A 22,158-nucleotide genomic window follows, 5' to 3' on the forward strand; every position below is an offset into this window, starting at 1 on the left:
TGACTGCACGTCACTGGTTATTATAAGTTAGCATTCATTAATAATTTGATTCATAAACTGTCGTCTGTTTTTCCTTCTTTAGATGAGAATAGATCATTGGAAAAGTTAAGGAATCTTTTCCTCAAACTGTGACAAATCACAGGCTGCCAGAAACACCCGACACTTTTCCCTTAAAGGTCACTCTAGATGTGAAATAATAAAAGAGATTCTTTTTGACATTTTCAAATAAATGGTTTAGATTGTAGGTGTTTTTTTCTTCTTCTTCTGAATCAATAGTTTAACGCATTTAAAGCGACAGCTTATTATCAGCTTTGTTCAATAATCTTGGTTGGCATATTTTTTTCAGGATTCAAGGTCATGCATTCTGCAAAAAACTAGAACTTTCCTCAGCTTTTTAGCTCATTAGTAGAAACATCATAATTACGAGTCATGCACGAGCTGCAGGACTGCAAAACTTGCAATTTCATCTTTAATTTGCATATGACAAACTGTGAAACAGCGTGATGGCACCATTTACAACCTGCCTGGAAGTTGTGACGGTAAATTGCTTCTGCCTCAGGTTTTCACTAGTGCTGAGAACACTCCAGTGCTCTCAGTTCATCTTTAACTCGGCTTTGTGTTTGTGTGTAGTCAGTGTGTGATTCTGATTTATTCATCTGTAACTTTGAAGGCTCGGCACTGCACTTTATGTGAACGTTTAACCATTGTTTCCAAACGACTTAAGGAGCAATTAAAGGAGCATGTGTGTGCGTTTGTAGATAGAATACGTTGAATTTTCCTTCACAAACCTGATCTCCTGTCATTACACAGAATCAGACCAGCGTGTCGAACAAGGAGCTCTGACGGATTAATCACAGCTGCTCCATCACTTCAATTCTTTATGGGTTTTTGTGTTTTGATTTTTAAATCTCCGCTAATGGTCCTTACAGAATGACAGTCTGTCCACATGTTGGCACGAGTCTTTCTCGCTTGCGTATTACACCAACCCTGCTTGTACCTGTGGATGAAGTCACACTTTACCAGGGCGCTATACCAGAGGACAAGAGCTGAATGACAGAGGCTTTCAGGGCCTCGTTGCTGAGTGACAGCAAACTGTCGTGCTTTTGTGTCGCTCTCTGCTTTTGTGTTTTAATATCAGATGCTGCCAGTGTGAAAGGTAGCCATCTATGCAGCAGCAGATGAGTGAGAAAGCACCTCAGAGGCATTTCGGAGCTTGTCTGACAGCAGAAATCTAATCCAAACAGCCCAGAATTGGAACGTAAATGAGTAACCTGAAAATAGCAGCTGTCGCTACATAATTGGAGCAAATAGAAGTTGTTGCAGAAAATAATAGTAAACAAAGAACAAAAAACAAGAAGCGGCGTGTAATGTGACACAATTTGCTGAGAGTTGCAAAAACGAGCAGGGTTGCTGCATCTAACCGGGCTGCTTATAGTTTCTGTCAAACTGCTGCTGATCTCTGATCCTGTAGGTTGCAATTATGTGCCCCCTTAAACCCCCCCTCCCCCCTCCCTCCCAACAGCACTGCCTTCATCCCTTCCTGCTGCCACTGCCATCCTCCCCTTTCTCCTTTAAACCCCCACTGGTGTCCTAAGCAGCATTTAATTGTGAAGGGCTGAGCCAGGGAAGGAGTAATCAGATAAAAACGGAGGCAGGGGGAGTCACGTGGGTACACATTTGCTAACGGGGGGATTAATAATACTGGCGACTTGATTGAACTTCTACTGCTCTTCCTGTTAAATTGGAGGTGGGGCTGTTGGGAGGGAGAAATAGTTGCAAAGAGGGGATGGAAGACAGAGAGAGAAAGGGAGAAGAGAGGTGAGGATAAGATGAGAGATGGGGAGAGAAGAAGGGAGTAGACACAGGGAGTTAGAGCAGTGAGAGGGAGTGGGAGGAAGAAAGCGAGGACAGGAGGCAGCACAGCGCAGTGCGGGGGGAGAGAGATAGACACAGGAAGCCTCCACTGCTACAGAGTCAGTGAGACGCACGCAGGCAGCGAGAGAAGATAGAGACGGAGGCTCTCTGCATCTCTGGGGCTGGACCAGTGAGGAGGAGAGGGGCTCAAGGGCACTACAGCAGAGAGTGGAGTGGGAGGAGACGAAGGAGGGTGGGGTGATCAAATCAGAAACACACTCCAGCAGGGAAAGGGGAGCAAGTGAGTGGGTGGGTTCTGATATTCAAACTTTTTTGCGACCGACAAATTTGTGGAAATGAGAGCCAGCATCAGAGCGGGCAGAGTCGGTGTTCAAAGGAAAGAACGGAGGAGACTCATGGAAGAAGAGGATGAAACGGGCGGTGTCTCAGGAGTCCTCTCCTGCTACTTCTTCATTCTGTGAGGCTGCTGGACATCATCCATCACCATGTTCTCTGACAGCGGCGCTCCAGCACCTGGAGAGCAGAAAGGCTTCAAGCCCCACACTCCCCACTTCCTCCCCTGGCTGCGTAACAGTCTAAAGTCCCACCAAACTAGTGACTTGGGGCTCAATGGACCTTTCAAACCTACATCTGAGGGCCGCAACAGCCTGGCACCGCTAGAGAAAGCCAAAAGCATCGGTTTCTTCTCCATCCAAGGAAAAGATAGAGCAAAGAAGGGTGAACTCCGGTGCAATGGAGTGGGAATGGCGAGGATGCTGCCAGTGGTGCTGAGGGGCCACCAGATACTGCCAGGGACTTTAGTAAAGCAGAAGGAAGGCAGTCCTTCCAGGTGGAACCAGACTAATGAGCTGGACTCAGACCTGACCACACAGACCAGCCAAGAGGATGTACCTAAGGACCAGGGTGACAGCTCCTCCAACGCTGAAGACAATCACTCCATAGGGAACCACAGCAGCCATCGCAGCCTGCGTCACTCACAGACTGACGGGAACAGCACGGCAGTCAGGAATTACAGGCCCCCCGTGGGGCCCCCTCCTACTCCTGTTTCTGGACTGCTCCCCGAGGAGTGCGACTATAAGGAGCCAGTGGAGATGTGCATTGAGGACAAGAGAGAGAAGGTGTGGGATAATGCTACAAGCTACCATCAGAGAGAGCTTCATTCATCCAGCTGGCTGGGTTCAGATGCTCAGGAACGAACAGAGAAGCTGCACGGATTCAGCTCCAGCTTCACCTACATCAACAAACACAGCAGGAACTCCCAGAGTCAGAGAGACCTCACATCACTACGAGAGCCACTTGTGCAGGCTCTCAACGGGCCCCTCAGCAAAGTCATCTTCTCTACAGAGGTTCCTCACAGAGGTCTGGGCAGCACAGCAACTCTACACAGACCCAAAAAACCCCGACCGAGTTCTGAAAGGATAGAGATCCGGGATCAGAGTGTGAAATGGGTCCCTCACAGAGTTATCAGTGACGGGGAGACACAGAGGAAGCCTGCAGGCTGCAGCAGGAAGATGGTCCGAAATCAGATCAAAAATGTGATGGACAACCTGGAGCAGGTTCTCAAAGCACTGAGGGATGTTCATCAGGAAATGAGAGAGGTGACAAACTACTTCTTCTTCTACCAACTCACCAATTTCATTTATTAACTCATTACTTTTCTTTACCAGGAGTTACTGCATTCTTTCCCGTCTCGGTTTAGCCATTATTCCTCAGCAGAATGTGTTCATGCTTGTGCCAAAAACCTTCAGGGTGTCTACTCTGCACTCAGAGATATCAAGCTGGTCTGCAAACGCATTTCCTCAGCGAAAGTTACCATGCGTTAAAAGTTCATGAATTGAGCTCAGTTTACAAACTGTTTCTCCAACTCTCCCCTGTCATCCTTCTGCAGACACACACGCCACTTGTGTTTTCATGGAGGTGAACAAGATTGTGATTACGCTCCATTTGCCTGATGTATTCAGAGGCTGCTGAGATGATGCTGTGGGACATTAGACAAAGCCTTCCTCCATCATCATCATCATCATCATCATCATCATCATCATCCTCACACTCCTCTCCCTTATGGACAGATGCTGCTCCCGGCACAGCTGGATAGTGTGGAATGCTTTTTTAATAATCCACTTATGACTGAGTACAACTCATCCAGTAAAATTGATACATGGATGATGGTGGTATTTTGGTCAGCATCTGTGAGGTCAGGGCTAAACCTGGAACACTGACCTCATCATCCTGCCCGTGTGACAGACAGTGTTCTTAATAATAAACCAATAAACACCAAGATCCCGCAGTAATAGAAAAATCTTAAATTATTACAACAAAGATGTCAGATCAAAGGAGGAGAGGCACCAAAGTCGACTTTGGTCACATGTTTATTTCAAAGCTTTGTTTTGGTATTCTGTTGCAACTGACAGATTGATCTAATATTCAATCACTGTTATTAAAGAGAATGGGGAACGAAGCTTTAAAGCTCTTTAGAGATAGTACAAATATTATAGCGACACTAAAAAGCTCATTTATCCCCAAAGTAAACTCCGACATTATGACTGTGTCTTTGTGCCAAGACATTTTGGCAGATCAAAAAAACTGCCTGATGACTCACTCTCAGAAAACATCAGGCAACCTGAATGCAAAGTGCTCAACCAAGTGAAATGACTGAGCTTTAAAGCAGACGCCGCTCGGCACTAATCAGCGCGGCGTGTGTAAAGACCTGAGGGGCCAAAGGAGATTGTTTTTGATTAAAAACTCTGGGGAGCAGCAGATAAAAAGCAGAGTCCTTTTCCTCTTTTATCTCCTCTGATTTCTGACATTAACAAGCAACACCTACCCACAGTCAGCTGATGTGCATATATGCGCCGCCATACTTCAAAGTAATATAAAACGTTTCGCTCAAAGAGCTGCAGCATCACATCAGGGGAAAAAATAAAAGACACAAACCAGGTCATCTTTTGACAACAGCAAGTAGGTTGTTGCATGAACACAGGGCGCAAAAACAAAGCCTCATCTAGCAAAGGGAAGCGGATTTATCTGAGCACGCAGAGCAGGTGGTCAGATGGGTCAAACCTGTTCCCTAGTGTAATTTCCTCCAATCTCTCCAGCCTCCATCATCAAAGGGGTCGTGTGTGTGTCAGCCAACATCTCAGTGTCTATGTATAATCCATACATGTGTAAATATGCACTGTGTATTTAATCCCTGAAGGTATTTGTAGAACTACTTCTGGACAAGTATGAAAAAGTACAATATAATGTATCACCACATCAGTTAGAATACATGGCAAGGCAAGGGAAATGTATTTGTACAGCGCATTTCATACACAAGGCAACTCATTGTGCTTTACACGATCAAAAAGTGCAACAGAAAACAGTCAACAGCTTAATTGAAGTCGGCAAAAAAAACGTTTTTAAATCATCACTAAAATCATTTCAAATCATCAACAACATGAACAAAAATCTCCTTCTCAATCATACGCAGTAGAGAAAAAGAGTGGCTTTAACGTTGATTTTAAAATGTTGACATTGGATGCTGACTTTTTCCAATTAATAAGTTCTTCCTAATTTAAAAAGGTGCTTTAGCATCTTGTATTATACGTTCCTAAAAGGAGACGAATCAAACTGTGATCAAACTCTTCCTATTTGAGTTTCTTTCTTATTAAAAAGAAATGGGCCAAATGTCCTGCTTTCAGGATTCTGCAGAAACACTGCACACCCTTTGCAAAGCCAGCCATGGATCTCTGCGGCCTTTTGTCCTATTCTTCTGTGTCACCACAGTTTTCGCTCTGCTATTTGTGATAAGAAGCCATCATCAATTACTGATTACACTGATTAAAAGAAGTAATTAAAAGCGAGGCCTTGAAGTGCAAAGTGTTCAAAAGAGGGGAAGAAACATTCTTCAGTCAGATATTTCAAAATTAGATGTCATTAGGACAAATGTGCTATTTGCACATCTCAAACTGAGTTATTAGAAAGGTAGATTTCACAAAGAACAATCAAGATGTAATTACAAAAAACACATTCCTGCAGTGCTTTCCAAAACTGATGGGCTCACAAACTCATCAGCATCCAAACAGGGGCAGCAGATGCTGAATGAATCCAACTCAAGGCAAAGGCAAAATGCAACTCTGATGACTTCATCAGTTTTCACAGGGTGAGTCTAGTGTTTACAGCCTGGTTAGCACTACAGCTCCTTGTTTGGGGTGCACTGATCTACAATAACACTGAGGTGCACTGTTTGGACTCCTTTACACCTCCTTTTTCATTCCGCAGCACACATGGATCGTAAGGCGGGTTTGTTCCAGAGAACAGTGCAGGTTCTCTAACCTAAACCATATGGGCTTGATTTTTTTTAAAGAATCCCTGTGTGAAAATTTGAATTTGTGGTCTTTGCATAGCTCAGCATCCAACTTCTGGGAGAACCTGAACCATTAGATTTACTCCTGAGTGCAAAATAAATGACATACGAGCAAGGTAATGAAAAATATCCCTCATTACTCCCTGAGGCCAAGCTAATGGGACTAAATTGATTTGTTTTGTCTCACCAAGAGTCCTTATTTTGCATCACAAAAGCTATTAGACAGTGGATCCAAACTCTATGTGCCTGACAAGGAATATATTTCACCTGTTGTGATCAATACAAATTGCACAAGCTGCAATTTCTGTTGAATAATAAAAACTTAGCCACAGTAAGCTAACATATTTATCCTGCAAAGGATCACTGGGGTACTGACGCACATCCCTGCTGCTGACTCAGACAGGTTCACTCAGATCCCATCAGAAGCTCCATTGAACCAAACATGCATATTTTGGGGTTGTTAGCGGGAACAGGAATCACTGGTTTGAGCCTCATATATTGGGAGAACAAGCAATGCCTCACAAAGAGAGAAAATATTAAAGTGACTGAAAATAATTGTCCATTTTGAGGTCAAAAGTTGAAATGATAAAAGACTATGCAGGTAGATTTGTGTCTTTGTTATTCGATAAAAGAAGAGCTTCAAAACTTTTTTCACCTTAATCAAAGAAAAAAGGTGTTCATACGCAAGTTTTAGGGGCTACTTTTTTCTTTGATTCCATTTTTTTCTTGGATTGAAATGTTAATTTTTTTTTTTTTATTGAATAATAAAGAAACAAATGTACTACCCATGATATGACCCAAATACAAATAAGATAACTTCAATAAAAAATAAAAAATAAACCCTTTTCAATAATAATTGACTGAAAATATTTATTTTTGACTGAGGTAAACTATTTTTTGATTGAAAACTTTTTTGTTCATTGAAAAGATTATGTTTTTTAATTAAATAATAAAGACACAAATCTTCCTCCATAAAAGATTAATTCATTCATTCATGCTGATGCTCCTCAAGATATTTTTGACCGTTCCCCCTTGTACTTCTACTTTATCGTCATATTTCACCATTAAACTTTTTTTTTTCTATATACAACGTTAAGACTGTAGAAGACATAGAATCACACAAAACACATACAATTTGAATGGAAAAACATTTGACTTTTTGCCACATTTTGCATTAACCTTTTTTTTTAAAAGTGAAATTTGACTTTTTATATCATCTCGGCTGTGTTTTCCAGGTAGTGCAACAGATTGACTATCTAACTTCAACTATTGATCTGAATGAGGAAGAGGAGTGTGGCCCTGGGGGGGTTTGTACTAAGCCACCCAATGATAGCAGCTACAGTTCAGGCTGCAGTCAGATGACAGTGGGGAGCACCAATCATGAGCTGTCAGAAAGCAGACACCAACCAGCGCCCATGGACCTGTGTGGCACCCTCAGGAGGGACCGTCACCCCAGGAGTCAGTCTCCAGTACAGCTTTTCCCAGTCACCTCTGGGATTTTATCGGAGAGAAGTCGGACTCTTCGCTTCACTTGTAGCCTCAGGTCGCCTCCAGCACAAAGTGGTCCGTTAATGTACACAAACATCCTTTCTTCATCTGAACAACCTCCAAACATAAACTGTCAGGAAATCTCTCACTCTCCCCAAAAAAACGTCCCAGTTCGGCCTCCCACTCCGGGTCTTTCCCCTTTAACAGTGAACCTACAACATCCTGGCAGCCCGGGGTCTCAGCCTCAGTCTCCTGGTGCTTCATCTTCTGCCAGGATCAGCCCTGAATCCCCTCCCTCTCCTCTGTCACCAAAGCTTCATCCAACCTCTCCTCGCAGGCCCTCAATGCTCATAGAAACCAGAGTTGGGTTTTATCAGAGTCCTCGGAGTGACTTTCCTTCTGACAGTCCATTTTTTCCATCTTTGACCCAGCCTTCATCTGCCAGCTGCCCACCTATCGACTCGGAAACCCAAACTGTGTCTGTTGCTGATAGAGAAGGGCGATCGTCCTCAGCGGGGCCTTCACATGTGACCTCTTCAGTCACAGCTAAAGCACCTGCAGGACAAGGTCGCAGAGGCCGCAAGCCCCCACCATACCCCCATCACCGGCTCTCTGAGCAGTCAAAGAAAACGAAGGAGCCTCGCAAAGCTCCTCCCTATCCCGAGAAGAGACGGCTCCTCTCGACCACGGTGTGAGACGCTGCAGCGGGTGGTGGAGGCTGACCCAACAGAGACATACACAAAGCACCAGCCACACGTCAGCAAGAGTGAGGGAACTCAGCATGCAGACACAATCTGGAGTGAGTATATCAGAACAGACAGCTTGGTTCTGCTACTGCCCCATTTCATTCATCTCTCTTAGCTGTATCCAACCAATACAAGGAAGGCGTCATAACATCTGTCTGAACCAGGAATTTACTGTACACAGTGAGACAGATCTGTCCATTCACATGCATTCATACTATCAGTGGAGGAAAAGACTGTTTGGTCTCTGCTTTGTGTCACTTGCATTATGGAGGAAGTAAGGTCAGGAATCTGCCTCAGACTTAAAGAACAACTAAAACCCAAAACCACTATTCTACTGAAAACAAATTTGGTAAATGGACATGATTTATATGCGCTTTATAACCGCAGAGGTAGTCCCAAAGCATTTCACAGAGTTGCCACGCAAGGCGCTAATCCACCATTGGGAGCAACTTAGGGTTCAGTGTCTTGCCCAAGGGCACATCGACACATAGACATCTACAGAATGGGATCGAATCCCCAACCTCTGGATCAGAAGACAACCCCTCTACCACCTGAGCCATGGCCACCCTATTGGGTATGAAGTAGTGTTGTTGATTGATTCTAGTGCAACTCTTGACATTTTAGTCAAAGTATTTCAATTTGGTGTAGTTTCTTGTAAAAATGTAAGAGTGACTGCCCTGTATGGGTTGAAACCACGGGTATTACAAATGAATTTTTGCTATTGGCTGAGTATGGTGGTTTGTGAGGTTTTGGTGGCTTCTTATGTCATGAACCACCACTGTTGGCCCCACCCCTCCTATAAAAACTATCACGTAGACTGAAATCTGTGGTTGGATTGAGAATAGAGAGGTATAGTGAGTATTGTATTGGTGGTTGTTACATTTTTCTTAAGATGTTTTATGGTATAGACTGGGTGTGTCCTAACTGCTCTCAAGGAGCCCGGCCCATAATCAAGGCATTATTTTTAATGTCCAGCCAAACAATAGTCAATGTCAAAACAACGCTTGCTCTTTTGTCATCTAAAATATATTTCGATGATACCTTTTTACTTTCTGCTAAATGAGCGTTTTCTCCTTTCAGTGTGGTTTTAGTGCACACAACGCTGCTGCAGCACAACTTGCTGGTTTCACACGTTCATGTTTCTGGTCTCTGCACAGGCCCCAACTGCTGCCTGTAGAGTCAGTTTACAACCTCTACTCTCACTCACAGGGCTGCAAATGTGACTCTTGCTAATGAGCACACTTATTTGCATTTTTTAAAAAAACTGCATTTACTAACACTTTGAGGTTGTAGCACCTGAAAAAAAAAAAACTCCTGTGAGTTTTCTCTGCAGTCCAAATATATCTCTCTTACGTACTTAAAAGCAAGTTGCCCGCCTGACGCAGGAGTGCGTGTCAGAGGAGACAGAGGGCAGCTGGCCATTCGTTGTACCCTTCACTGAGCCCCTGGTGTTACGAAAATCCCATATCCTTTGCCGCCTCTGGTTTGACCGACCCGGCCACAATCTCCATCTGTTCCCTTCCAAATGTCAGGAGACGCAAAGTGAGAGAAATGGAGGACTCTGGGAGAGAAAACGAGGGGAAAACAGGATATTGAGCCGGATTGATTACGTAAATACAGCTCAGCAAATCAATGGCTCATTTATTTGGGTCATCAGATATTGACCTGTTTGAATTGATATTTTCTATTCATTGCACCCATGTAGTCTTTTTTTTAACAAGTAAAGCTGATTTTGATTATTTTGGTTTATTTGCTAAATGAAAGACAGATCTATTTCCCCGAGCAGCATGGCATTGTGGGATTTAGAAAATCTCATTCAAACAGAAATGAGACCCGTTTTTTTTGTCAGGCTCTATTTACACTAAAATGTATTCAGTGCTGTTGATTGTTATTTAGTCTGTTTGGGACAAACTCACAGACATTGTAGTGTTCAAGGTTGTTGTGGAAGAAATGCAGTGCAGCTCTGTGACTTAGTAATGCATTTTTAATAGATTTTGAAAGACTTTTAATGAGGTTTCTTTATCAGGGTTTGGCCATTCACTGTGTGCTTGTTTGTTCTTTAGACGCTAATGCAACAGACCTTAAGCATTCACTCAACTTCGGTGATAACAGCCAAATGAATAGGCATGCAGGTCGTTTTCTGTGCCCTGAATGAACTGTTCAGAAGAAACATTTTTTAGGAAACAAATCACTTCTTCAATGGAAGCAATTATGGCCTGTCTACAGTTTGCTTTATTATAACTTCTTACATGATGGGGAAAAGCTATGTTCTTCAGCTTCGACTTGAAAACTCTTGATGTGAACAAAGTTGTTTGAGTTCATCCTGGAAACTCATGCAGGATTAGTGCATACTTCAGTTTCAACCGCTCCAGATTGAGTCCATACACTGCCAGCTTGGCTAAACATGCTGATCAAATCTTTTTAATGCACATTATTGTAATCTGGGCCAGTCTTTGGCAAGATGGTGTGTGAATTATCCTGATGGTTGTTTACTGTAAGAGAAACATTATAAACAAACATATTTCCAGGAGACAGATGGTAAACCCCAGGGATATTTGTTAAAGGCTATAAGATGACGGCTTCCAGTCTCATAGGATAAAGTGATGGTAAACAGAAAGCTTTTGTGCAACCGAGACTTATTACAACCGTAGATGGAAAAATCGACATGAGAAGATAATTAACGTTTTATTTTTTTTTCTTTCTTTCCCATTAGGCAACAAAACTGAAAACCAGCCTGAAATAGTCCCAGCTTTGCCATAAGCTGCTTTAATTACAACGAGGAGACTCTGTGGGAGTCTCAGTGCACAGCATGCATTGGTCTTGATGAAACATAGCTCTGCTAAAGTGCTGCCACACAACAGATTTCCCCCAACAAAGCGTCCAGGTGTTTCATAATCGCTGCCGTACTTCACATTAATGCACTGCCAATGGGTGTGGCCGTGGCTTTGGTGAAAAACAGGCCAATTTGGGGGAAAATCTAGATTACCGAATAGCTCTAGGTTTAACATTGGATGAATAAATCCCTCATGACTCTGTATCTCAGTAAGCTTTCATAGATCAACTCTATACATTCCCATATGGGCCTCTGGATTTAGTCAATCCTGCCTGAAAAGCTTTCCTAACCCAGAAATTAACAGAAACAATGGAGGTCCTTTATCTCATGGACACACTTATTCAAGCACAATATATGTTAATTGACCGCACTGTAGATCTGAGGCCATTTTTTTTTTCTCATAAAGCTTTGGTTGACAAGTGCTTTGAATTGGCTTCAGTTTTGTCTTACATCAGTTCTGAATGTCACGTACACTGCACTGGGACAGGGTAGAGCTAACTGTAGCTTTGGAAACACTTACTGTATATAAATGTAATCCTTATTGCAATTTCTATTTTTTTTGTGTTTTTTTAAAAGGGCTAAAGACACGTCAAATTCAAGGCCCAGGGACCAAATCAGGCCCTTTGGAACATTCAATTCAGCTGACAGGAGAAAGTAAAAATGACAGAAAAAACATGAATTATTGTAAAAATTACCAAATAATCCAGTTGTAAATATGACAAATTTCATCAATTTAATGAAACGCTGCAATATTTTTAGGTTCTTGCAGTTTTCCTTTGTTTATATCACATGAATGCAGTCATTTCTAATTGCGAATTGTGAAAAAAAAAAAACTCAATTTTTCGACAAATCTTGCAATTTCTCACAAAAAAAATCCACAAAATTCCTCTAAATTACACAAAAATTGGTTACAAAATCAACAGTTTTTGAAGTGAAGATCCAGCAATGACTGATATTAAAAACTAGGGCACAATAGATGTTCAAATTATTCTTTTTTCCCCACCTAAAATTTGTGGACCAAGTGAGATCAAACTGGTCCATATTTTTCCCCTGAACTAAAACAAGTATGACATCCCTGCCTTAAGATGTGAACGTGACAAAAACGTCTACATTTTGCAACTTTTAAGAACTCAGAGGTAGACCCAAGTTCCCCTATGTTTGGCAGATTTTCACATAAATTGTATATTTTCAAACAGGCATTATGAGGTTTGCATAAATGCTATCTTTTGTTCAGTTTTCTAAATGTCTTTCACGACTGACACAATGAGCCATCTCCATAACAGTAACAACAACTCTTTATTGAAACAACCTAGAATCCCATTTCATCACTGATCCGAAAAAGCAAACAAAAAGTAAATCAGTAACACCGCGTGTTTATTTCTCCATTTGTTGAGTCAGGATCTTGATGTGATCATTTCCTGTTGTGACCTCGGAGGAAGCTTCAATGGTGACAATCGAACACAGAGGGGGAAATGCATCCTGCTGAGCACTTCCTCGAGGGAAAGAAACCAAACAAGGTATAAACAAGTAATGCAACCATGACTCCAGACACCCCATAAGCCAGAGATCTGATATTAATGCGGAAAATTTATTTTTCTTGAATTTTGTTTTGAACTTGTGGATCTAAGAGCATAAGCAACATAAGAGAGTGGTGACAGCAGATGAGGGAGGGGGACCTGTATTAATGCTGTATCTCTGGAGCCTGGCGGATGCTAACTGATCCACACACATGCCACTAAAAGATTAAAGAAAAGGGTTGAATGAGTAATGAGCGCGAGGATCTCTCAGGAGTAAGAGCAGATATCCATTTGCCTTGGTTCTATCATCCAAATGCCTTTGCACGCCAGCAGTTCGGGTTTTTGAAGTTAACTTTCTGTCAGATGAAGAAGGAAACGCTGCATCTCTAAGTACAATTACATTTGCAGAAAAAATAACAAAATTCATAAAATGTTGGCATCTCGTATAGTAAAAAAAAAAAACGTACAAAATTACACGACGGGGACACAGATTGGTAGATGCTTATATGAGAGCAAATCTATTGATTCCGCAAATTAAAAACACATAAGAGATTGCTTGAACCTTCAAACCACCGTGCAGGACAAATTCTGGCGTGAGGGGATTACTCACTTTCCCCTCAGGATTACATGGGACAAATAAATCCTCCACCAGTCTAAGTATGTTATATATATATATGTGACAAGCCCCCAGACAATAATCTATACTCATTCATCTATAACCCTGATGGCTTAGAAGGGTATTATTCTCTCTAGCCGCAGAAGCTACAATAGAAGCACTTTAACCAAGGGCAGAACTGAACACTATCTAGTCAACAGATGTCTCTTTTTTCCTATAACCATTAACCCACCACAACAGGAAAATCCCACGCAACTATTGTACTGGAACACGAGGTGCTCCCGTTATAATCCCACTTCATTTTTTGGTTGTCATTGTGAATAAATCCATTCTTCTTTAACCACAGAAGGAAATAAGCTCATGAAAGCGCCCACATTGGTCAACCTTAACTCATGACCAATCACAGCTCATCATGTAGTGTCCGTCCAATGACTGTGAGTTTGGAGAGTTGTGCGTTGAACTTCCCCTCATTGTGGGTCACTGTGGATTGGAAAGTAAAATTTAATTTGTGGTTTACATTAGAAGAAGAAAAGGTCACACGTAATGCAATGCAGAATATAACTATATACAGTCTGACAGTGGTTAGCCTTATACTACTGTTAATTTAAGATTCAACATGGAAAAAAAAAAAACATACACGTTGAAGGGAAACCATGAGTTTTATTTCATGAGAGTATTCAGCCATCACGGTATGAGTTCAGACATTTCTGGCCCTTAGTCACTGAAGTTGACGACACTGACTGAACGTGGGCCTGAAGGGTGTGAGAGACTTTTCCAGCTGATTTAAGATGCAAGGCTAGCACGTTACAATAATCAGATTACACATTAACTACCACTTTTTACAGTATCATTCTAGAATTAGGCACCGGCAGACCCCTGCAACGCTGAAATAGGACAAAGCGGGTCAAAAAATGGATGGATGGCATTCTAGAATGCTACGCATCACTATTATCACTCAGTCTGACCAAATAATTACAACAAGAGCACTCAGAAAGAGCCATATATTGGCAGTTATCTGGATCAGTGACACTAATAACAGAATCATGACCATTCACACTTAAAAGGCTTAGAAGAAATGTATATCCTCATTAGTAACAATACAGTAGGTCCAAATGTATTGGAAGCCCCATTTTTATGGAAAATCGCAATGAAATCTGTTTCAGATGAAACTACGTGGACTAAATGAGGAACCAACCCAACATAACAGAGTCAAATTTCGTAACAATCGGCCAATTTCGAAGCCAGATATGAATTTTTGAAATGTCACCAATATTGAGAGATATGATTATTTGATCCAGAATCAGTATATTGAGCCACATCCGCTCCAAAATGTAATGGAATATTCCATGGTGTATGGTCTATCTTGTGGCCATACCAGCCTGTCATTGCCCGATCCCGTTAGATCTCGGAAGCTAAGCAGGTCTGGGCCTGGTTAGTAGTTGGATGGGAGAATCCAGGTGCCACAGTGGGGTGGCAGTCACCCAGTGGTATCTGTCATTGTGCCCTTGGGCAAGGCACTTCACCTACATTGCCTAGTATGAATGTAGTGTGTGCGTGAGTGTTGGTGGTGGTCGGAGGGGCCGATGGCGTACTATGGCAGCCTCGCTTCCGTCAGTCTGCCCCAGGGCAGCTGTGGCTACAATAGTAGTTTACCACCACTAAGTGTGGAGTGAAAGAATAATGCCTTAATTCTGTAAAGCGACTTTGAGTGTCTATGATAAAGCGCTATATAAAACTGATGTATTATTATTATTATTATTATTATTATTAAAAATGTGTCAAAGTCTGTGAAGTATTTATGGCGTAATCCCGCTAACAATCAAACGCTGATGAAAACATAATCAAATTGTTTGCAGGGGTTAATTCATCCATTTCAAACTGTTGTTTTGTGTTAACCTTGATTTAATCTATGTAAAGCAAAGGTCACTTAAAAACAAGATCTCCTCCAAGGTATAGAAAAGGTACAAATGTTTAACTCCAATAGCTACAGTTTCTGCACTTTAAGTGCAAAGAAATGATTTATAGTTACAATAGTTACCTTTTCTGTTCAAGGATTTCTTCAACTGCATAACAATGAGTTTGATCTGAGATATCTATAAATAATGGAGATTCCGTATAACACTTGGGTACAAATATACGAAGCTCCACAAAAAAAAGTATGTGTGAATAAAGTGACAGTCTTATATAGAATTACCTATGAAGTTTATAGAAAGACGTGAATAAACACTTCCACCCTGTGGAGTTAATGCATATTATACCAGCGCAAACATGAACATTTGTAGAGTTTCTGAGGCATAGCAAAATACTTCTACAAACTCTAACAATGTTAGACAGTGTGTCCCTAGAAATCATGACTGAAAACGTTTTTCAAAGATGGGATTATCCTGAAATCTGTGATGGTTTCTGGGTTGGAAGCCTGTAAGCCTCTGTAGTGTGGGGGACTAATCTGCTGAGAGTGACAGTTACAGTAAATTGCAGGTCGCCGTGACTTGTCAGATCTTGCTAATATCAGTCTGGAACTGGAGGCACAGTGGGGATTTTGGTGCAGGAACTGAATAACAACAGTAATGCTACAGGGACACAGTGAAAACCCACTCACAGCTGGAACATAAGCTTTAAAGGGAAGTCAGCTGGGAACGTGCAACGTGACGGGGGAGGATGGAGGTGGAGAGAGAGAGAGACAATGACGTGACAACCTGAGGGAGCTGATTGAACACAATACATTTCTCACCTGTTGATCTATCAATGATATATTCCTCTGCTGGCAAAAACACGTTCTTCTGTCCTCCTGCAGCTGTTTGGGACTGGAATCATACAAAAGAGCCACAAACAGGACGGGAGGAAAATTAAAACAGTGTAAAAACAAAACAGGACGTGAGGAGGCTGAGAAAACAACAATACTTTACAACCGACAGCCCAGGAGGTGGGAGGATGTAATGACAAGGTCAAGGAGATGCTGTGCTGGGTGGCAGGTGTGTTATTTTTGGAGTACGGTAGTTATTTTTCGTGTGTTTGTTTTGCTTGCAGGACATAAAGCCGGAGCCGGAGGAGGAGGAAACGTGCACTAATGACAGAGTGTCAGGGCTGTCCTCGCTGAGGGAAAGAGCCGCGTTGTGTTGAGATGTGCATCAACACATCAAATACAGCTGATCTACAATCAAGTGACCACACCCACACTGGTCCAGACTTTTTACCCATCCAGGAAACATGATGCACAAAAACATGGACCCCGAGTGGAACTCTGGAATCAAATAGTTGTCGCGACTCTTTCACTTTTCGACACTGGTTTGTCAAAGGTGGGAGCAGCTGGGAAGCAGCATTGGCAGTTATTAAGATGACGATGGATGTAAAGTGTACGGGAGAACACGGAGCACATAAGTTTCCATGGAAGCACTCATAATTAGAAAAGGCTTGGTTAGGTAAAAAAAAAGAAGAATCAGATTGGGTTTTACATATTCCTCATCAAGGACTGTACGGTTATACCTACGCCCACTCAGGTGATTATTTAAAGCGAAGATAATCATTCACTAAATAAATCAGCAATTCAAATCTTTGTGTGGACCTTTGTTTTTATAAACCAGCATATTTATGGTTGTTAGTGATTTTTCTGCTGCATTAAAAACCCATTTCTTTGGGTTACAAATGTTAGACAAAATAAAAAAAATAAAATAAAAAAAAATCTAAGGTGTCTACTCCAGAAAAGTTGTTACTTTTCTAAATCAAATAAATACAGAGACGTTTCACTTCAACATAGTATGGCATCACGTCACAGTAATCCAATATTAAAAACTGTTTATGAAATCGGAATGCAATGACCAGAAGGAATGACAATAGATAACATTAAACAGCTGAAAATAACCAAGTTTAAAATATATTTTAAATGTACTCATTATCACTTTGAGACGAGCTATCTAAAAGATTTACTCCTGCGTACTGTCGCCCCCTACTGTCAGACATGTGAACAGTCAGCAGTCTGCAGCATAAATAAATCTCCTTCAAATACAAATAAATGTTTTTCCTTTTTTTTTTTTTTTTTTTTTAAATCTACGTAAAAATGCCCATGATCAAACTTTCTTAGAAAAAGTCTGCAGCCCATTTTCAGGTCCCAACCCATGAGTTTAGAACCACCAAATCATTTAACAAGAACATACCAGACAGGAAGCTCTCTGGCACTAAATTTAGATTTACTTTTCAAATGTAAATTTCTATTTCATTTTCATTTACACTATTATATAATTAGTTTTTGTTTCAATCAACAAGACGGATTGACTAAAAATGCAGCCAATTCAGTCGACTAATAATTCCATTTAATAACATGTATTAAGCGGTAGAATCCTCCTGAAACCAACCCCCACACAGAGATGACTTCTAACATCCTGTCACTCTAGTAAACACTTATTTGGCCCTATAAATAACTTTTGAAAGCAGTTTTGTTTAAATTTTGTCCTTGAGGGAAAGGCTTGCTTCCTGTATTTTTCTTGGTTTGTTTTTTGATAAAATTGTCAATTCCCCAATAGGTTGTCTCATCGTGTTTTTGTTTGCATTTCTGTTTAGTTTAGTTTTTTGTTGGTTATTCATTTGAGCAACATAAAAAAAAAACCACATTTTTTGCACAAAACATAACACGTATTTAAAGGAGAAAGTGCTCAAAAGGAATAGGCAGAAGTTCAAGGAACTTATAGGTGTCTACCCCTCCTTCACAAAATAACATTTAAAACTTCACATTTGGTTTTGCAATACAAACATATACAGTGCATATTTGCACATATTTTTTTTATTATCATTTATGTTCATTTGTAACAAAAGCAATGGAAATAAAAATCTGAATATTTTATTTTCTATCGTTTATGTTTGTTTTTAACAAAAGTAATGAAAAAATAAACCAGTATATTTTTTTTATTTTTTTTATCATTTATGGTCATTCAAAACAAAAAGTAATGGAAAACATAAACTTGAATATTTACTTTTTTATCATTTATGTTCGTTTGTAACAAAATGAATCATTGTTTGTAACAAAAAGTGAACGATAAACCCAGAATATTTTCTTTTTTATCATTTATGTCGATTATATATACACAAAAAAATTGTCTGGTAAAGCAAAAAAAAAAAAAATAATTAAATTTTACAGGAGAAAAGCTCAAGAACACAAACTGAATGCTGCATTTTGATCTTCAAGATTAAACATCTCTTATTGTCCGAGGTTTTACATCTTTATATCATTAGCTTTAGACAAAGACTGAAAGCTCAGTTTCAGAAGTGCATCGTAATATGTTTCATACTATTTAACAACAACTGAATAAGCTCCAGGTCACAAAGGTTATTTACCAGCTTTTACAACTAAGGAAGAGAACGTTTCAGAAGAAACATCAGTTTGTCAGTGAAGTAAAGTACAGTCAGTGGTTATACTTACATAAGCATTGACATGTTTAATTTCGGTTCCCTTCAGCTCAGCTTTGAACTGTGTAAAAAACAGGTAGGATTTGCCCTGAGGCCTGGAGGGAAAGAAAGAAAGTGTTGTCAACATTCGTGCATTTGGATACTTTTATTCACATATTAGTTCCAGAACACAGCGGAGCATGGGAGTGTTTGTGGCTTTGATTTCCTTCCTTCCTCCTCTAACTGTCACCGTTAACCAAGATCAATCAGGTGACTCAGCGCAGACACAGACTGGGCTCATTAGCAACAATGACACACCTTAACTCAGGGTGACTGAGCAGGAGGGCATCATCATCATCATCCTCCTGTGTGTGTGTGTGTGTGTGTGTGTGTGTGTGTGTGTGTGTGTGTGCACGCATACGTCACCTCCACACAGAGCAAAAAAAGAGTTTGTCATCTTCACTTAGGCCCACACTCATCATCCATTGCTATTGTGCAAAAGAAAATGTGTTTCAGCGGTACATTTATTAATCCATGGAAACCAATGCAATTAATCAGGCCCTCACCTCATTGGTTCCCCCTTGTGAGACGTAAGTGAAGGTGCATTCATGATCCCCCTGCAAAAGTCAGAGCATTGGTAGTAAAATGTAGATAGTAGAAGTGATTTTAGTTAGAGTATACATTGAACAAAAGCGATATTCTAAATGAAATTAAAATATACGCATACAATTAGGGTGGCTGGTTTTACCCAGACTTGTCCTCTTTTCCTGTTTTATCCGTGATGTCCGGTGTCACGGTCTGAGTTTACCTCCATACTGAGATTCTCTTATAATCTCAGTACATGACCGCTACATACAGAGAAGTACACGTGCTGGATTAGCCATGCACAGGGACTGTTTTACTGATTTAAAAAAAAAAAAAAAATGCTTAAAACATCACATCAGTCGACCATCGAAAAAAAAAAAAATTAAAAAATGACCAATTATTAAAAAAAATGTGATTGTCACGATCAACTTTATATGAATACAACAGCTTATTATGGTAAAGTTACATTAGGTTACCTGTTATTTATTGCAATGTATATTATAATCACGTTCTTTTGGAAAATAAATTATTCCTATTTGTATTGAAAAATGGGAAATTAGTGAACGTAAGAAAACATTCTTTAAAAGTATATTAACCAAGAAAAGGAGCCACTCAACATTAGCTTTGAACATTAGCACTGAAATTGAATTTTCAATCTCAGCATGACGGAAGTAGCAAAACTAGCCGGTAGTGCGCATGCTCATAATCGATCTCAGGACGAAGTAAACTCAGACCGTGACCATGATGATTTTAAAGACAGTAACTCCTATAATATAAAGCTAATGAGTTGCTCTTTTGGCGTCATTACGGTAATTTTATTCACACGTGACAGAATCGTTAAAGATACGGCTTTGTTTTGACGAAACACACGAGGAAAAGAGGAAGAAAAGCATCCTACTGGCGCATGCGCACTAATAACGTAGTATATGTACAATATTTTGCTACCTTAATGTTTACTGCTATGATAAACCCTCATTCTAACCCGAACCCTAACAATACAAATTAAAGGAAAGTTTATTACTTTTTTTTTTTTTTTTTTTGAATGACGCGCATGCGCAGTTTTCCAGGTGCGCATGCCCACTGTCTACCATAGATAGTAAACCTTCAGGTTTATTCTACAATACACCTGTAAGACAATAGGCAGTTGCAGGAAATAAATCAGTGTAAAACGATAAAGTGCGTTCATATTTTTTTGTTAAATGGTTGAACGTACATTAATTATATTATATAAACATTGAATTGATCGCATTCAAGTTTGGGAAGAACTTTGAGGACTCTGCTTTTCATAAAACTGAAAGTATGTATATCAATTGTTTCATCATGAGTCAGTAAAGGGAACGTCCAATTAAAAGTGCCACTGTGGAACTGTCAGTTTAGCTACGTGGCAGTCATTAGCAGGGCCTTTATTACGAAATTGCTACTCTTTCTTACCCCAATTGTAATGTTTGCCTTTGTTGTAAAAATTGGTTAAAAAAAAAAAAAAAAAAAGCACGATTTCATCATAGAAACTCATTTTTAAAATAGTTATATTATGGAATTAAATAATTCAAGTCATTACTTTATGCTTTTTTCCCCCCCAAAGGACAATTTAATGATTAACAAATGAATTTACCTCTTTTTTTTAATATTGTTCCTTTTTTAAAAAGGGACACACTGAAAGGTTTAACAGTTATAAGCTGAAGTGGTTTTATGGTAACTTCAACCTGGTATGGAGTTACACTGTAAAGCTGTCGTGTAGAAGCGGTAGAACTTACCATGGTTTGGCTGAAGCTGTGCGCCACTCCTCCCGGTTTAACGTCAAACTCCACCGTCGTCGTCCGTTCAGAGGAACCGTCTGTCGGAGACACAGAAACCAGGAGCAGAACCGCTGAATACAACACAAAGCAGTCAGTGAACCGAGCCATGTCTGTATCAGCTCCTGTGACAGTGTGACGCTCACAGCAGCATAGACATCATAATAAGACGCCTCATCGACTGCTGCCGCCCACTAGAGCTGTGCATCTACAGGGCGGCCATCTTGGCCCGGTGGCAATCACTCCTACATTGCATTACATCTATAGAGGAATGATGTGTTACACTATTAAAGTTGTCGTAAATCACTCAATTCTCATGCAGTTTTCACGGTTTTTTTGTTTGTAACAAACGTCAGACATGATAGATAGATTGCGCTTGACAGTTATTATTATTATTATTATTATTATTATTATTATTATTATTATTATTATTATTATTATTATTATTACTATTACTATTATTATTATTATTATTATTGTTATAATTATTATTATTATATAATGGTACTACTATTGTATTCTTGTTATTGCTATTCTTATAAATATCATTACATTATCATATTGATGTATTATTTATTATTATTCTTGCTATATAATTATTATTAATACATTACATTCTTATATTACCTTATTATTAATAATAAAAAAAAATTTTTATTGTTAATATTATTGTTTTTATTATTATTATTATTAAAAGAACTGAAATATTCAAGAATGTCAGTGTGGAAATTAAGTGTTGATATGGTAAAACCAGCATTTAAATATATCCAAGCACCTTGTATCATAGCTACATGTGTGACGGTTTTTAAAAAAAAAAAAAAAAAAAACAGTTTGGAAATCGGTTCAAAATTCGACGAATAATTCTACTTAGAGATTGAGAATTACCTCTTTCTGTCGTAATGTCAATGCACTGCTGCCTCCACCACCACCAGTGGGCAGCAGCAGTCGATGCGACGTCTACATATTATGACGTCACGCTCACAA

General features: G+C 40.0%; 2 protein-coding genes and 1 pseudogene across 2 annotated transcripts; 2 read left to right on the top strand and 1 right to left on the bottom strand.

Moving 5' to 3' along the window:
* The first annotated feature begins 1,991 nt into the window (after positions 1 to 1,991).
* Positions 1,992 to 12,804, top strand: LOC114461880 (uncharacterized). The gene is made up of 3 exons (XM_028444354.1): positions 1,992 to 3,473; positions 7,456 to 8,507; positions 12,686 to 12,804. The coding sequence occupies exons 1-2, from the start codon at positions 2,361 to 2,363 to the stop codon at positions 8,401 to 8,403; spliced, it is 2,061 nt and encodes a 686-aa protein (XP_028300155.1). The 5' UTR covers positions 1,992 to 2,360; the 3' UTR covers positions 8,404 to 8,507; positions 12,686 to 12,804.
* On the bottom strand, positions 12,643 to 21,397 carry mydgf (myeloid-derived growth factor). The gene is made up of 6 exons (XM_028444355.1): positions 21,136 to 21,397; positions 19,363 to 19,413; positions 19,223 to 19,284; positions 18,831 to 18,912; positions 16,152 to 16,224; positions 12,643 to 13,900 (listed from the first exon to the last, which is right to left on the bottom strand). Exons 1-6 carry the CDS (start codon positions 21,283 to 21,285, stop codon positions 13,821 to 13,823), a joined length of 498 nt encoding a protein of 165 aa, XP_028300156.1. The 5' UTR covers positions 21,286 to 21,397; the 3' UTR covers positions 12,643 to 13,820.
* LOC114462746 (uncharacterized) lies at positions 14,782 to 14,889 on the top strand (annotated as a pseudogene).
* Positions 21,398 to 22,158: the final 761 nt, after the last annotated feature.

This window comes from Gouania willdenowi, chromosome 4 (assembly GCF_900634775.1).
Source record: "Gouania willdenowi chromosome 4, fGouWil2.1, whole genome shotgun sequence".
Taxonomy (NCBI): Eukaryota; Metazoa; Chordata; class Actinopteri; order Blenniiformes; family Gobiesocidae; genus Gouania; species Gouania willdenowi.

Bases quoted from the DNA above. Each gene is read 5' to 3' on its own strand.
- LOC114461880 (XM_028444354.1), top strand. From the start codon at position 2,361: ATGTTCTCTGACAGCGGCGCTCCAGCACCTGGAGAGCAGAAAGGCTTC. The intron at 3,474-7,455 runs GTGACAAACTAC...TGTGTTTTCCAG, and splicing joins TTCATCAGGAAATGAGAGAG to GTAGTGCAACAGATTGACTA.
- mydgf (XM_028444355.1), bottom strand. From the start codon at position 21,285: ATGGCTCGGTTCACTGACTGCTTTGTGTTGTATTCAGCGGTTCTGCTC. The intron at 19,285-19,362 runs GTGAGGGCCTGA...TTTGCACAATAG, and splicing joins CACAAGGGGGAACCAATGAG to CAATGGATGATGAGTGTGGG. The intron at 13,901-16,151 runs GTGAGAAATGTA...TCCAATCCACAG, and splicing joins TATCATTGATAGATCAACAG to TGACCCACAATGAGGGGAAG.